Source organism: Eulemur rufifrons, chromosome 7 (assembly GCF_041146395.1).
Source record: "Eulemur rufifrons isolate Redbay chromosome 7, OSU_ERuf_1, whole genome shotgun sequence".
In the NCBI taxonomy this organism is placed as follows: domain Eukaryota; kingdom Metazoa; phylum Chordata; class Mammalia; order Primates; family Lemuridae; genus Eulemur; species Eulemur rufifrons.
In genome coordinates this window covers 65377062-65392687 of record NC_090989.1, presented here as the reverse complement: position 1 = coordinate 65392687, position 15626 = coordinate 65377062, and the positions used below count along the sequence as shown (strand labels likewise).

At 49.8% G+C, this 15626-nt stretch overlaps 1 protein-coding gene across 1 annotated transcript in view; it reads right to left on the bottom strand.

Annotated features, from left to right (window-relative positions):
• The window catches only part of PDIA5 (protein disulfide isomerase family A member 5), an 86322-nt gene that overhangs the window by 32365 nt on the left and 38331 nt on the right, over positions 1-15626 (bottom strand). The window contains exons 6-8 of the mRNA XM_069475114.1: positions 14287-14379; positions 11164-11224; positions 6306-6373 (exon numbers count right to left, since the gene is read on the bottom strand). Coding sequence (XP_069331215.1) covers positions 6306-6373; positions 11164-11224; positions 14287-14379 — 222 coding nt within the window. The remainder of the gene's footprint in view (positions 1-6305; positions 6374-11163; positions 11225-14286; positions 14380-15626) is intronic.

The window sequence follows — 15626 nt, the reverse complement described above, 5'->3', positions numbered from 1 at the left end:
GCCAGCACGGGAAGGCTGTTCCACAAAGCAGGGTGGCACAGAAGCGAGAGGAAAGGAAGTTCAAAACAGCCAGCAGCAATTACAGAAGCCGAGAGAAGAAACCCAGCTGAGTTTTACTGAACAATGCATAAGCACACATAGTAAGAGAAAAATGGAAATGGTGGTTTCAGTGGACAATAAACGTTGATTCAGAAGACTGCTTCCACCTGCGAGTCATGGGACCCTGGGCAAGTCGGTCCCCTTCACTGAGGTTCCTTACAGGGAAGACGTGGTGATGGGATAATTACAGAGCCCTGAAGACAACTGAATGAGGTGACCCATGTCAGAGGTGTCAGCACAAGACCAGTGCTCAGTAACTGTCATGTTCCTTATTTCCTACCAGATCTTCCTGGTGAGGACAGATGACAGTGCCTCTGGCTTCTCCATCCCTAGACCATCTGAATATGTCTTTACAATTTTTTGTTTGTTTCTTTTTTTTTTTTTTTTGAGATACAGTCTCTCTCTGTCACCCAGGCTAGAGTGCAGTGGCATCATCATAGCTCACTGCAACCTCAAACTCCTGGGCTTAAGCGATCCTCCTGCCTCAGCCTCCCGAGTAGTTGGGGCTATAGGCACGTGCCACCACGCCCAGCTACTTTTTTTATTTTTAGTAGATGAAGTCTCGCTCTTGCTCAGGTTGGTCTCGAACTCCTGACCTCAAGCAATCCTCCCGCCTCAGCCTCCCAAATGCTAGGATTACAGGCATGAACCACCATGCCTGGTCTTTCCAACTGTTTTAAGTACTTAGCACAATGCCTGGCATACAGCAGGCACACAATAAATGCTTACTAAGTCATCAATTTTTTTTCAGTCCATTTTAGAATGCTGCAAAAAATACAGGGAGAATAAACCTGAAATAGAACTTACTAGAAGCCCTGGAACCCTCTCAAACCATTCTGCTCATTTCCCAGACTGATTCAGCTGCCTGTTCCAGTAATATTTGTCTGCTTTAAAGTTCCTTTTTTTCTGTCTAATTGATCTCCCCCGTGTCAGTGCACATTCACCACAAGATTAATCTTACACATCCTCCTCTTTCATTACATCACTTCCCTGCACAAAACCTTTCAATTCCATTGAATACAGGCTAAAATCCAACTCCATACTCAAAGCCCATATGGTCCCTATCTCATTTTTTAATCCTTCTTACAAAACTCTTAATTGTACACCTGCTAGGGTCTAGATGTTTTATTCTCCCAGAAATGAGACAGTCTGAGATTTCTGCACAGGAAGGAAGTTGGACTGTCTGCCTTCTTAGGCACCTCGCCGAGTGCAGCAGCAACAGTGCACAGTGGCTAGAAGCACTGGGTTTGCGTCCTGGCTCCCCACTTAGTAGACGCCTTTCCTTAAACAAGTCACAGTTGCTTCTCTGTATCTCAGTTTCCTCATCTGCAGCCACCTCATGTAGCTGTTGTGAAGATTAAATAAGATAATACAAGCATCTATAGCACTCAAAATTATTAGCTATTTTTATTACTTCTAAGAGGCTAATTCTGCCCACATTTCCACAACGCTCCCTGTTCTTTCTTGGCCCCCACTTTGTGCCTTCCTGTCCTCTCGCTGAGGATGTCCATTCCCTACCTCTCGGCTACCACCGGAGACTCATCTATCTTTTAAGGCAAATCAAATCTCACCTCCCTGGGCAGCCTTTCCAAACCCCCTTTGCTTGGGGTGAACTCTCAATTCTTTGAGTTTGTGTAGCACTTTTGTGCCACTTGGGAGGTATGTATTAGTTAATGAGACACATATTTTTTGAGCAACTATGTACAAACATTTGGAGTTAGAGTTTATGAAGCCAAATGAGGTGAAACACCTGGTCTCAATGTACGGAGAAGATAAGGCCATAAACCCCTCCCTGAACACGTGTGCAGCCCTGCTGTAGGAAAGATCACAGAAGTGTCACGGGGTGGGTGGCATGTGAGCTAGTGCTCAAAGGAGGTTAAGACTTCAACGGACATCCCAGGAGGGGAAATGGAGGCAAGGCAAAGCCAGATGTGGCCCAAGAAATGGACCGTGGGATACACAGAAAGGGGAAGAAGTAAGAGAGCAGGCTGAGCCAGGTAGCTGGGGGCACTCTGGAAAAGGCTTTCACCACCTAAGCAATCGGGACTTCATTCAGGAGGTGAAGGGAGCTGTTGAGGGTTTCTAAGTAAGAAAGTAACTACCACCCAGCTGCATTGTTTGAGGTAGAAAGGAGGAGCTCTAAGGGGAGAGTTCTGGGTCAGCAGCCTTTGGCAACCACCTAGTGTGGCCCCCCAGGTGTTGGCAGGGAGAGGACAGAGGGCACATGAAGAAGAGACCCATGACAAGGCCCCAGCAAACGGGCGAGGGTGGAGAGCCCGGGTCCTTGGGAAGGTCTTGCAGGAAAGTTGGCTGTCTGCCAGAGGGAAGGACACTGACTTTTATCTTAGACATCCTGCATTTGGGACACAGGGGAAAAACCCAGATTAAGGTGTGAAACAAGCCACCTGACACGTGGTACTGGCACTTTGGGGGAGGACTTGGGCTCCACAGAGGGACAGACCATAAGGAGACAAGCCCTTGCTCCAATGTGTTAGTAAGAAAGAAAGCAGAACCTTGGGAGCACCCCCATTTAGGGAGCAGGAGGAACACGGGTGAGGGCCAGCTGGGGGGTCACTCATCTGTATCCACAAGGTACTCTGGAGGTTACAGCCCATTTGCTCCTCACGATGACCCAGGGAGGTGTGCAGGGTCGACACCCTATCTCCATCTTACAGACAGAAACATGGGCTCCACGTCTCGGGACCTCACCCAAGGTCTCCAGGCCCGTTAGCGACAGGCAGCACCAGAGCCTGGTCTGTACAAATCTGTCACATTGATGGTTCCATTTCATGGCATTTACACCCAGACTGGCCCAGCATGGCCAAGGTCAACAAAGGATGGGGCAAAGCTCAAAGGCTGGGAAGAGGAGGCAGACAGGGACAGGGCTTGTTCTGACGGCAGCTTTGGGACAGGGAGCGGCACGGCTGCTGCTGAGGATGTCAATTAGCAGAAGTTGATGGGACAGACGCCGATGATTCACCAGATGTCAATGACAGCAAAACAGGGACAGAACTGAGTCTGGCAAACGGTAAAGGCTGCGCATCCTGACCTGGCCTGGCTTCCTTCTCAATGACATCATTGGGTTGGACACCTCCCAAGAAATTTGTAGAGAGGGAAGATTTTTGACCCTTGTCACAGACAGAGCCAGCCAAAAAGGGCTCAAAAATGATGGAGATGAAGAGGAGACAGGAGGTCGGATTTCAGCAGTGGGGAGGGGTGAGCTTTGATTTCCGGGGAATAGCAGCCCATCTGTTAGTCCTGTCTCTTCTCTGTGTATGTAGATAGAAAGCAATCGACATCTCTACTGCCCAACCCCTCCAGCCCTGTCCCCAGGGTCTGGGGAGCTGCTGGCCTGGCCCCCAGAGGCCTCTTAGAGCAGGTGGTGCCTGTGTTGGGCAGCGTCCTTCCCTCTTTATGTGGCTGGGAAAGGGTTAGAACTTCTAAAAAGGTGCTTTTCTAAGAAATTAAGGGGAAAACAGAATTGAAAAAGCCCCAATCAAAAAAATACACAAGCAAGGAAACATGAATTCACACGACCCAGATGTCTTAGGCTTAGGTGACTAGCACCTGGCCACAGCTGGACTTGCCCAGATTCACAGACAACCCTCCTGACTTTTCTGTAATGTTGTCAAGGGACCTGGAAGGGATACCTCTTATATTTCTAGACCTGGGCCCAGGCAGGAGAAGCAGGTATTCTTAACACAAGTGATCTTCAGGGTTAACCTTGTAAAAGAGGCTGGTATGAGCCCAGGGCCAAGGGGGAAGGTCCCCAGCCCACAAACGTCCTTCCTACTGTGTTTCTGTCCTTAATAACTAATGCTTTAAGGGGGGGGGGGGAGAATATCACTTAATAGAAATACAGAGCTTAAAATAAAGCATACCCAGGAGTGATGAGCCACACACTTATTCATTCATTCATCAGCATGTACTGGGTACCTGTGATTAGCCGGCCCTGTGCTATGTGCTGAAGAAACAGACATGAATCGAACACAGCTCCTGCACCCAAGAAGCTCACATATTATAATCAGTATCAGAGTGATCTGGAACAAAAGCAAAGGGCAGACCTGGCTTTGCATGGCAGGGACAAGCTCTGTGGCAGCATGGGAGGGGCCTGGAGGAATAGTGAGTTTGGCCATGAACGCGGCATAGGCTGAGAACGGTCCATGATAACACATGCAACTGGCATCAAGTCCTCTTCTGCTTCACCGGGCCGGCCAGGATGATTTGTGATCCAACTGAGGGCTGGAGCTATTTACCTTCCACAGCACCACAGAGACTGGAAGTTGAGCTGAGCAGTTTTCTAAGTGTATGCGGGTGTAGGCAGGGAGATACTGTGGGTAATTAAGTCTTTTCTCCAGGCTAAATAATCTTAAAATATGGTATCTATTGAGGCCCCAAAAATGTGAAGTGAAACTTCCCTGGAGTGATATATGTGTGCCCCAAGGCCAGAAATCTCCAGGCAAGTTACTAAAAATTCATTAGTGAGAAACAAGCAGGACGTTGGTGTCCCCAAGAATGAGGTCAAAAGAGAAAGACTTGGTTCTTTGTAACCGAATCTTGCAGCTGGCTAGCAGGGCCATCTCCATGCCCAGGTGCTGCCACCTAAACTTTTTAAGTTGACTTTGAGCTAATCGCCACTTAATTTCATCCATAAATATCAGGATGCAGTTTCAAGACCTCAGATCTCCCTTTATGGGACTCTGGCCAGCCCCATGGAGATGGCCCCTCCCAATAACCTTTCATGAAAGGTATATGGATTTTTCCATGCTCCCTAGAGGAGACAGCAGCTCTTTCCTGTTGCCACCAAAACAAAACACTTCTGCTACTCAGGGTGAGTGCAAAAATGGACAAACTTAGACCCACAAGAATTAAAGCAGGATCTCAAAGAGATATTTGCACACCCATATCTATTGCACATTACTCACGATGGCCAAGAGCTGGAAGCAACCCAAATGCCCATCAACAGATGAATGGATAAAGAAAATGTGGCATATATTAATAGATACAGGGGAATATTAGCCTTTAAAAAGATGGAAATCCTGTGACATGCTACAACACAGATGAACCTTGATGATATGAAGCGAAGCAAAATAAGCCAGTCATGAAAGGTCAAATATTGCGTGATTCCACTCATAGGAAGGATCCAAAATTGTGAGAATCATAGAAACAGAAAGTAGAAAGGTATTCACCATGGGCAGGGGTGGAGTGGGGAGAGAGAATTAGTGTTTAATGGGTATAGAATTTCAGTTTTGCAAGAAGAGAAAGTTCTAGATATTGGTTGCACAACAATGTAAATATCCTAATATGTTGTACACTTAAAAATGGTTGAAATGGTCAATGTAATGGTATGTGGTTTTTAGCACAATAAAAAAAAATATGGGCAGACAAACAGCACAGAAGAAAGAAGCCTGGCAGGGTGAAGGAACACAAAGTGACCAGGGAGCACTCAATGGCTGATCTTCAGCCCCTCTGGGTGACATGTGACACCCCCATTCTCTCCTCTCACTCCTGGATGCCCCAGGCTACCTCTTACCTCTGTGTCCCATCCAATTGCTCCTACTTCTTTGTTTGCCAGTTTCCTTAGTGATTCCTCCTCCTCCTCCTGTCCCCTAAACTTGGCTCTCCCTATGCCACCCTTGTCTCTGCTCTGTCTACCTCCACCCCCCTGCACTCTCTCCTTGGAGAACGCCTGCATTCTCAGCCCTCCCGCTCCATCTGGACTTGCCTTTTTCTTCCCAGCCCACAGGAACCACAAGCCTGGGAAGCCCAGACAGGACATGCCTTTGTGAGCCTGCTGCGTGATTCTCATCCAACTCTGGTGTCACTGTACCCTCTTCTTTGCCACTAGGCTCCCCAGTAACTGCCTCAGCCCACTTTGGAGCCCAGCTCCAATAACCCCAGACCCCTGATGTTCTGCCCTTGGTTCCTGGCCTCCCAGCAATGCCACGTGTGTGTCTTTGCTGGTTTCCTGACTATTTTACCACTGGCCTTGGAAAGGTACCAAATCCTCCTGGTCCCAGCAACTCGGGGGCGTTCTCAACCTTCACAGGGCCCCATGTGAGGCTTCATTGCAGCAGCGGCAGGGGCAGCAGGATCAGTCACCCTCACCATTTCAAAACCTGCCCTCCCCTCTCTGCCCCCAGCACCCTTCCCCCACCACATCCGAGAGTGACCCAGCCTTGCCTGGCACGCGGTGCCTCACTTACAGAGTGGCCTCGCATCTGGGTGGCAGCCTTCTGGAAATGTGGCATCATCCTCTTGCACATGCTGCACCCTGGTCACAGGCAGGAGGAAAACCACATCAGGTTACAAGGATGGCTGAGCCCCCACACTCTGCCCTGCCTCCTCTCAGCTGTCCTCTATCCAACAAACACTTACCCAGCCTCGAGAAGCTCGGACTGTCCCAGACCCCGGGAACCCAAAAGGAATAGGAGGCAGAGGCCCCAGCCCCTGAAAAGCTTGCAGTCCCAATGGGACACAAAACAAAAAACAAAAAACAAAACAAAACAAAAACCCTGGGAGAGTGCGCAGCCCCGCCATGAATGTTAGAGAACAGAGCTCAGAATGATTCAGCGCCGATAATGAGTTCCCAGGAATTTGGGGAGCCAGACGGTGTCAGGACAGCGAGCCCCTACATGCACAGCAGGGGCTGCAAATGAGCCAGGGTCAAATGCCATCAGGAAGGAAAATTTGTGACCACAAATACCATGACTTCTGGGATTTCCGTGCCTCTTTTCTCTTTCATTAGTGAGGATAACTAAGCAAAGACTGGAGACAGGCCCAGCAAGCGGGGAGCACTGGGCCAGGACTCAGAACGCGGGCTCTGGTCTGCATCAACTCGCTGATGGCCCTGGACAAGTCACCTCCTCTCTCTGGGCTGTTTCTTCTCCCAGCAAACGAGGGGAGTTGGACTAGACAACCTCAGGTCCCCTCCAGCTCTGACAGCAGAGGATTCTGTGACAGCTTTGGCTGAGTCTCTCTGGGGTTCTGCGGTTTACCACGGTCACAATCCTCTCCTGGGATGGTGGAGACCCCCAGCCTTGGGGGACTAGGGACCAGGATGGCCACACCCCAAACACCCACTACTACTTCAGAGTGACCTTAATTTACCCCCTTCCCTTTAACCAGAGCAGGCCACGTTTCAGCACTGACCCCACAGGACCAGAGAACCAGTTTCCTCAGACACCAGGAATTCTGACATGCTAGGCTGTCACCCTTTCTGACAGCCACACTGCTGCAAAACAGACTTTGAGACGCATCTCAAGGCCATAGAAACCAAAGCTGCCTGGAACCATGCGTCAGGCACAGTGGGGACAGGGGCCATGCGGTGACAGGTTGAGCAGCTATAATCCGTGTTTACCCAATGCCTTGGCAAGCCGTGAGCAGTGATACAGATCAGAGGGCACTCTGGCCACTGGGGTGGACACACAGGAGAACTGGGAGGAGGCCAGCTTTCCCCCTGGACCACCCAAACCTCCCCAGCTCCAAGCCTACTGGATAAGGTGCGGATGTAGGGCACTTGACAGGAAACTCCAAAAATGCCCTGTGGTCCCCTCCCTGACATTCCTGCCTGACAGGCCAGTGGATACACGCACACACACACCCTCACTCCAGCATGTTAAACCTGGGCTTAGTCCAGGCAGGAGGGAAGGAGCTATTGCGAGGTCAGCCCACAGTACGAGCCTCCAGTATCTGCTCTCAGAAGAGGCACCTCTCTTTGGGACCTGCCACCGTAGCGTGAGCACCACAGGTAGCAAGAAGGAAGGAAGATGACACTTGTCAGGGGATTCACAGAGGGGGGAATGGAAACAGGGACAGTGCTCCAGTGGGAACACACCAGGTGGATGCCACACGGCAACGGCAGGGAAACGGGACGCTGCTCGGTGATGGTGACACAGAGGAAGGAGCTCGGCTCCAGGAAGAATGAGACCCCCATCTGCATCTCCCCTTGACCCCTGCTGGCTCTGTGACCCTGGGCAAATGACTCGGGCTCTCTGAGCCTCAGCTTCCCTGTCTGTGGAGACAGCACCTGCCCCACAGATGAAGCCCACAGCGGGAGGGTGGGTCGAGGCTGGCCCTCAGCGGGGGACAGCCAGTGCCTGCGGAGCCTTCTCCTCCTGGTCTGTGTGTGTGTGGGGGGGGGGGGAAACACTTCCACACAGGGAAGAGACTGTCATTCCACTGCCCAGGAGGGAAAATGAGGGGGGACACCTGCAGCCTCTCACCCACTCCTGGCTCAGGGACTTCAGTTTGACACCTGCTGGGCCACATTCATCGATCAGGAACGTAATTTACTGCCTGTCTCCACAGTGTGGCCTCTCTCCCAGGCTGCCTGTCTGCAGCCTGCAGCAACACAACCCCCTCCCCGCAGACAGGTGGTAAGTCGGCCAGGCGTTCTGGTGAAGTTATTGGGGGGAAGAGGTGGTGGAGGAGTAATAGGAAGCTACAGGCCAGGCCACTTTCCAATTTAACTTTACCAAAAATAGAGCTGGTCCTGTGATTCCTATCTGAGCTTATCTTCCAACGGATTCCACTGGGAAGCAGGGGAAGAGGTAAGACTAATTATCACTCTCAAACGCAAAAAGCCAGAGCAGTCAGCCCTTTTATTTTCTCATTAATTCAGTGAACAAACATTTACAGAGTAAGCAGTAGGGCCTGGGGAGCCAGATTCCTTGTCACAACCAGAAGCTCCCACTGCCTTTGGGTCCCTTTGCCCCACATGTGACCAAAGGATCAGAGTCCTAACAGACTTCCCAGTTAGGGAACTGCTTGCTGTGTATTCCAGGAATAGGCTGAATTATGATGTCAGGAAGGCTTGATTAGGCTAATATCATAAATACATGCGTTTGAGTCATTTGAAAACACATATATAACAAAAAAAGGATCTTGGGGTCCCCAGGGACCTAGCAGGCCTTCCAATCGGACCCTCTGCCAAAAGTTTAACTTAACCTCTGAGTTTTCTCCTCCCTCTGCCACCACTAATGTGCTCTGTGACACCTGCGAGGTCCTAACCTCCCCTGCCCCAGCTTTGTATTATGTAAATCTAATAGCCATGCTCATGTGTCTGCCGCGGTGAGCAGGACGGGCACGCTGCCAGACAGCCTGGCATGTGGTGGGCAGAGAGGGCACAAGTCCTCAGGTGCAAACCGCCAGTGATCCACTCTTTTAAATGATTAATGTCATCCCACTGAGCCCTGCATGGTTATGCCTCGATCCTGCTTCGTGACATGTACCGCATACTGACACACGCTTCGTCTTACAGCTTCATTTAACCACCGTGTTGAGTCCCAGAGGGTTCTGAGGTAAACCAAAGGAGGCCCCAGTCCTCCCGGGGCTGTGTGGGCAGGATAATTCCTGAAGCAATTCACTGCTGGGCAGTTAATAAGATCCCTCCAAGAAACAAAAAGCAGTGAAACCAACTAATGAGCATTAATAAAGAGAATCAGCCAAGATTAAAGTGCATTCTGGGCAGAGCCAGATCCACAGCAAATGGGACACCAGGGCCTTGTCCCATAGGCAGGCACACCCCCTGGGGCCGGCAGGGGGCCTGGGGAGGAGGCTGGGGCTGGAGGACACCCAGCATCAGAACAGGGCTGGGGAGAGGCTGTTGTCATGGTGAATAAGCTACAGGCTCAAGTCAGGCAGAAGCACCAGAGCATCACAGTGGAGCATCCAGCCAGGAGGCACTACCCCACATCCCAGGGTGCAGAGGGGAGGAGCCTTTGCTTAAGGAACTTCTTAGGAAGGGGATTTGTGACCCTGGTGCCACAGCCTGTGACTCCCACGTGAGCCACAAACAACCTGGGCACACCGCCTTGTGCCACACACAGCCCCCTCTCTAGCTCCAGGCAGACGCCGGCTTCTGAAGGCACGTGCAGTTCACAGAGGCACAGTTCCAAAGGCCTTGTCAGCTTGCATGCAGGGTCTTTCCATCTGTCACTTGGGACCCATCAGACACAGGGGTGGCTCAGACAGCGAATATCTGAAGCTTTATGGGCCATACTGTCTCTGTCACAACTGCTCTACTCTGCTGGTACAGCTCAAAACCAGCCACAGACAATGCGTAAACCTTTGTTTGCAAAAAAATTAAAGTAGCCAGCCCATGGGCTGTAGTTTGCTGACCCTTTGTTAGAGGGTTATGAAGCAGCAGGAATAACCAATAATTTTTAAATAGAACAGAATAGAAAACAGTGTATGCTACGTCTAGTAAACAGTAGATGGCAAGTAGTAAGGGTATGGTTTTGTGAAACTTTTGTTTCAGCTTATTTACTTATAATTTATATATACTTCTAGTACTGGGTTACAATATAAAATATTTTTAATTCTGTGAAATACTGTCAAAAAGTGTAAAAGCCAGTGCTCCGATCCAGCCCCTTCTCTTACAGATGTGGAAACTGAGACCCAGAGAGCTGACAGGCGAGGCCAGGCTCACCTGGCTCGCGGGTAGCACGTGGGACTGGGGCCCAGGTCTTTTGGCTGTCACCTCAGTGATCCTTCTGCCCTTCCCCACAGCCTCTTGCCTCACACAGGGACTGTGCCCAAATACCGGGACCCAGTTTCTCTCCGCTGCCCCCATCCCTCACAGGTGGCACCAGCAGAGGGATGCAGGAGCCAGAGCTAGAAAAGCTGCTGTCCCCATGGGCAGGCCAGGCTCTGGACTGCGAGGAGTGATGGGGGGGGGTGTGTGCAGAGCCGCAGCACCGCAGAGGGGACCCCCGGCACTGAGGCGTGGAGTCGCCAGGCAGGAAAGGGGACAGAGGGTGGCGGAAGGTGGGCAGGGCTAACTAGACAGGAGACCCTTGTCACTGCGGGTGGAGCTCAGGGTAAAGTGGGCAGAAGGACACTGATTCTGGTGGGGACAGCAGATGGGGACAGCAGGAGGGGAGGAGCCAGATGAAAAGGCAAAGATGAAGGAAAAGGGGCGCAGACAGAGAGACGGTATGAGCGACTGATTCAGCATTCAGTGTGAGACCCGGGGCTGGTTCCCCATCACGGCCCCCAGCCGCCCACCACCCACAGGAGACTACACAACTAAGGCTGGCCCAGAGGGGAAAGTTCACTCACAGGGGGCATAAAACATCATCAGGATCGGCTTCTCTTCCTTCTTCAGGAGACGCCTGAAGTCCTGAGGCACAAGAGAAGAGAACACCAGCAGGTCACACACAGCACAATCCCGGGATGCCACCGCCCCTGCCCCGGCACCCGCAGCTGAGGGAGGAGCGGCGGTGAGCACTTCAGAGAGCACACGTCTGCCTTGGGGAGGGGCGGTCGCACACGGCGGGTGCTGGGAGAATCTCAGGGGTGATCTCCTCTGGACCACCCTCAAGTGGCACAGATGGGAAAACTGAGGCCCCAAAAGGACAAATGGCTTTGCCAAGGCCACCTGGTGAGAGGAAGTCGTCAGGAGCAGGCTGCTGGCTTGAATTTCAGCTCTACCTGAACAGTAAAAAGATGACGAAGGGCTATTTCTGTCCCATGAGGCTGTCACAGAAGTGGCCCCTTCTTCATGTGGTATGTGGTTCTGCTGTGGCGAGGGTGGTTGTTTTCACATACGCCCTGCTTGGCCAGATGGGGACCTGCGCGCTGTGGGAAGGGGGCGCTACCCATGTCCTATCTCTTTCCAGCTCTGGCCCAGCACCATCATCCGTCCCCAAGAGTCCACTGAGCAGACAGGGCTCGTGGAGCACCCGCCCCGCCCCGCAGGAGGCTGCAAGCTAAAGGCATCATTTGTATTTGTGAAACCCTTAGAACAGTGCCTGGCACATTATGAAACAATATATAATGATTTGCTAAATAAATACAATAAAGGCAAAAAGACAAATGGTCACACAGTGCTAATGTAAAGACGTACGTGTGAGTGGGCACAGAGCCAGTGATCGATGAGGAAAAGCAAATCTATCAAGGACTGCAGTGAAGCACCATGACAGAGCATACTCTGATTAAAGTACGCTGCTCTAACCAGTTTTCAAAGAAGAAAATTAGAGGGTTTTCTCTTTTGAATAATAAGGAAAATAAGAAAATTTCAAAATGCCGCTTTCTGGCAGCAAGAAAGGCATTAGGTAAATAAATATTGGCCCAAGCCGCACAATGGAATACTATTGCATCATTGACAACTATGAGGAGGAATATTAAATGTCACAATAAGATGTGAACGTTATATTAAATGGGGTGGGGAGCAAGTTACAAAACAGCGTATAAAATGTAATGACATCTTTGTGAGTAAAAATATTTATGTTTGCATTAGCTCGAAAGCCTGGAAGACTACAAACACATCAGCATTGGGCATCTCTCAGTGGAGAGGTATGTTTGCTTTTTGCTTTTATGCTTAAGCTGTATTTTCTAAATTTTAAACAATGAATGTGTATTACTTACAATTTTTCAGTTAGACAAAAAAGATTACAAATTTTTGTGGGTGTCTAAAATATTTTAAAATAAATTCTGGAAAAGTTTACTCTTGTTCACGTAACTGGAGGGCTGAGGTGCTCATTTGAAAACAGAATTAGTAACCGAGATATCTGACCCTAACTAGGGGTGGAGGATGCAAACACTTTCAAAATTATCTTGTAGGATCCCTGGAGAGAAAGCCTGGTAACAGATCTGAGAAGAAAGGGTTTTAGAGAGCCTATGGCAAATTGGTTTCCTATCCTGAGCAGTAACAGGTATTTCCTTCAAAGATGCTTAATTACCTTCACAGATAAGGAATTCCAAGCCTACAAATGGAATCAGCAACTCAAACTTGAATTTGGAAACTTTTAATTATTTTATGTGGAGATTCTATTAGCAGAAAAGCAGCCACAACTCACATGCCCACATGAGAGAAAAAGCACAAAGTATAAGAGAGGACTACACAGAGGTGTGAAGAAAGTATTTCTGCTTAATGTTCCTACAGGTGTGGAAGAACCACCTTAGGAAGTTCAGGACATGACATCTGGGGCAGGGAGGCACCAGGCCACTCTCCAAAGAAGCTACAAACATGTAATTTAATATTACCACAGAGGCAGCGCTCAGTTTAGGCTGCTTGTGTCCCCACAGCTGTGGGCACATGTGCCACCCCCTCCTGGCACTTGCCCCTCTTCCCTTGGCCCCACATGCTTTTTAAAAAGGCTTTATCCTGGAGCTGACAATACTGGCACTTTCTATCCCGGAGAATGCTGACGCCCAGCCCTTAATTTGAATCACCACTGACCCACGTGGTTGGCCCACAACAATCACAGATGATCCTCCTCCAGAAAGTAAAAAAAGCATCATTTCCTTTTGGGCTAACAAGCATTAAGAGCAGAGTCAATAATTTTAAACGAAAAGGAGAGGAGGTGGAGGAAGATAAAAGCTATGTTTTATTTTACCAAGATAAGAATGAGCATTCTCCCTCCATCTACAAAAAAGCACTGCTGGCCTCACAGATCATCCGGAATGTCACAGAGAAGTTGTTGCCCATCCCATGTGAAGGCACAACTGAGCCAACAAGGCACCACACAAACACAGGTGCACACGGATATAGGCGCACATTCAGGTCAGGTGTGAGGGCCCGAAAAGGAGGGGCACGGATATGTCACAGCTTTTGTTAAATACTCAAGAACAAATGACAACTATAAACCAGACCCACCCTTCCACCCACCATGCTGGCCAAATCTGGAAATTGATGCTTAAAATGGTAAATTTGTTCAAAGTTACACAACGACTAAGAATTGTAGAGACCTGACCCAGTTAGTTCTCTGGAAATCCAACCCAAATCTCTCAGATTATTCTTAAAAACAAACAACAACAAAAAATTTAAACAAGCAAAAAATGCAACGCCGATGCCAGCAACATCTGCATTACATAATAGGGAGAGGACATTTAAATCTATGTTCATGTAAGGAAAACCAAACATGTTAAAATAATTAAATAAGGAAAATGAAGACTGGAGAAAGTTCTCAGTCAGCCTGTGATCTCCCATTGGCTGCATCATGGAGCTGGGAAGGGGAGTCAAGCATTAGGGTCCTGGCCTAGCTCTTCCCCTTTCCAGGGTCCTGCGCTTCTCTCTGTGGGGGACTGTGGTACCAGGAAAGCTTCCAGGACCCATCAGAACTGATGAGGCGTCTACGGCCATATCACTCTGAACATGCCCGATTTCGTCTGATCTCGGAAGCTAAGCAGGGTCGAGCCTGGTTAGTAATTGGATGGGAGAACTGATGGGGAATAAGTTACCTTTTCACTGTCAATGTGGACAACATCTTTGGCTCCAGGATCTTCCTCCCACAGTGGGGGCCCTTTTGGATCCTTCAGAAAGGCCACTATGGACTGAGGAAAAAAGAGAGAAGAGAAAATGCATTGTAGCCAGGGAAAGAGTTGGGGTGGGGGGGAATCAGGAACCTGCCTGTTTCCCTGCCTGGAGACCCAGGTACACCAAGTGCCAGGCACAAGACTGCACACAGCACAAAGGCCTGGAGGTGTGCTATTTCCACTGTCCACTGACATCACCACTAAGTGCCCAAAGAATAGACCTCCACCAGGCCCACCAGGCTTTTTCAATCACAGGACACCTTGCTCACTCCCAGCAGCTGATCCATACCTAACATGCATTTTCATGGACAAAAAAGGGGAAATCTGAGACATGAGTTGGCATGTTCAAACCCAAGACACACTAGTGCTTCTACTGCATCTTATGTACTCCAAGAAGTCGTTCTGATTCATTGACTATGGTCTCCAGTCTTGTCCAAAGGAGATACTTCCACATTCCTGCAGCAACTAAAATTGTCAATCCCATTAGCAGATAATCACACCATTTATTACCTGCTTAGTATTTCACAGTCTAAATTGGTTTTGGAGTGGGTTACTATAAATCCTCCTTATCCTCTGCTGTGTGTGAATCAGTGGGGCCCAGGCCGGGCAGCCCCAGGGCAGGATGCTCGTGGATCAGCCTGGTGCCTTGTTGCTGTACTTCTCTTCCTGAGGGACCCCGTCTAGACTGCCCAGTGAAGATCTGACAACGACCTTAAAGACAAACGGCTTCACTGGCCTTTGGCATGTGGACAATGGGGAAGACACACAGGGGCAGGGAAGGGGGCACTGTCCCTTGCTCCCCTCCCTACCTGCCATACCACACTGGTCTAGGACAGAAGCAGCATCCTCTCTCCCCTCAGTCACTCAGGGAGATGGCACTCAACGTCCGTGAGAACCAGGGACGGGTACCAGAGACCAACCAGGCCTCCATCCTTCCAACCCTAGAGGGAAGCTGCGGGTTTCTGTGTCCCCCAATTTCATGAAGCAAGATTCCATTACCTCTGTCAACTCTGACCAAGCTCCAGCGAGCAGATGCTGCACTGTGTGAATACTTTCTCAATCATAGGACACCTAGCTCACTCCTGGATGTGTGTGTGTGTGAGTGTGTGTGTGTGTGTGTGTGTGTCGGGAAGGAAGGAGGGCAGCCCAAAGTGAGAAGAGGAAATGCCCTTTTAGTGAGGTTGTGCATACAGCCCATCCACTGGTTCCACACAGAGAGGACCTGAGTGAGGCTTCTTATTTCCGGAATCTCCTATCTGGAAAGA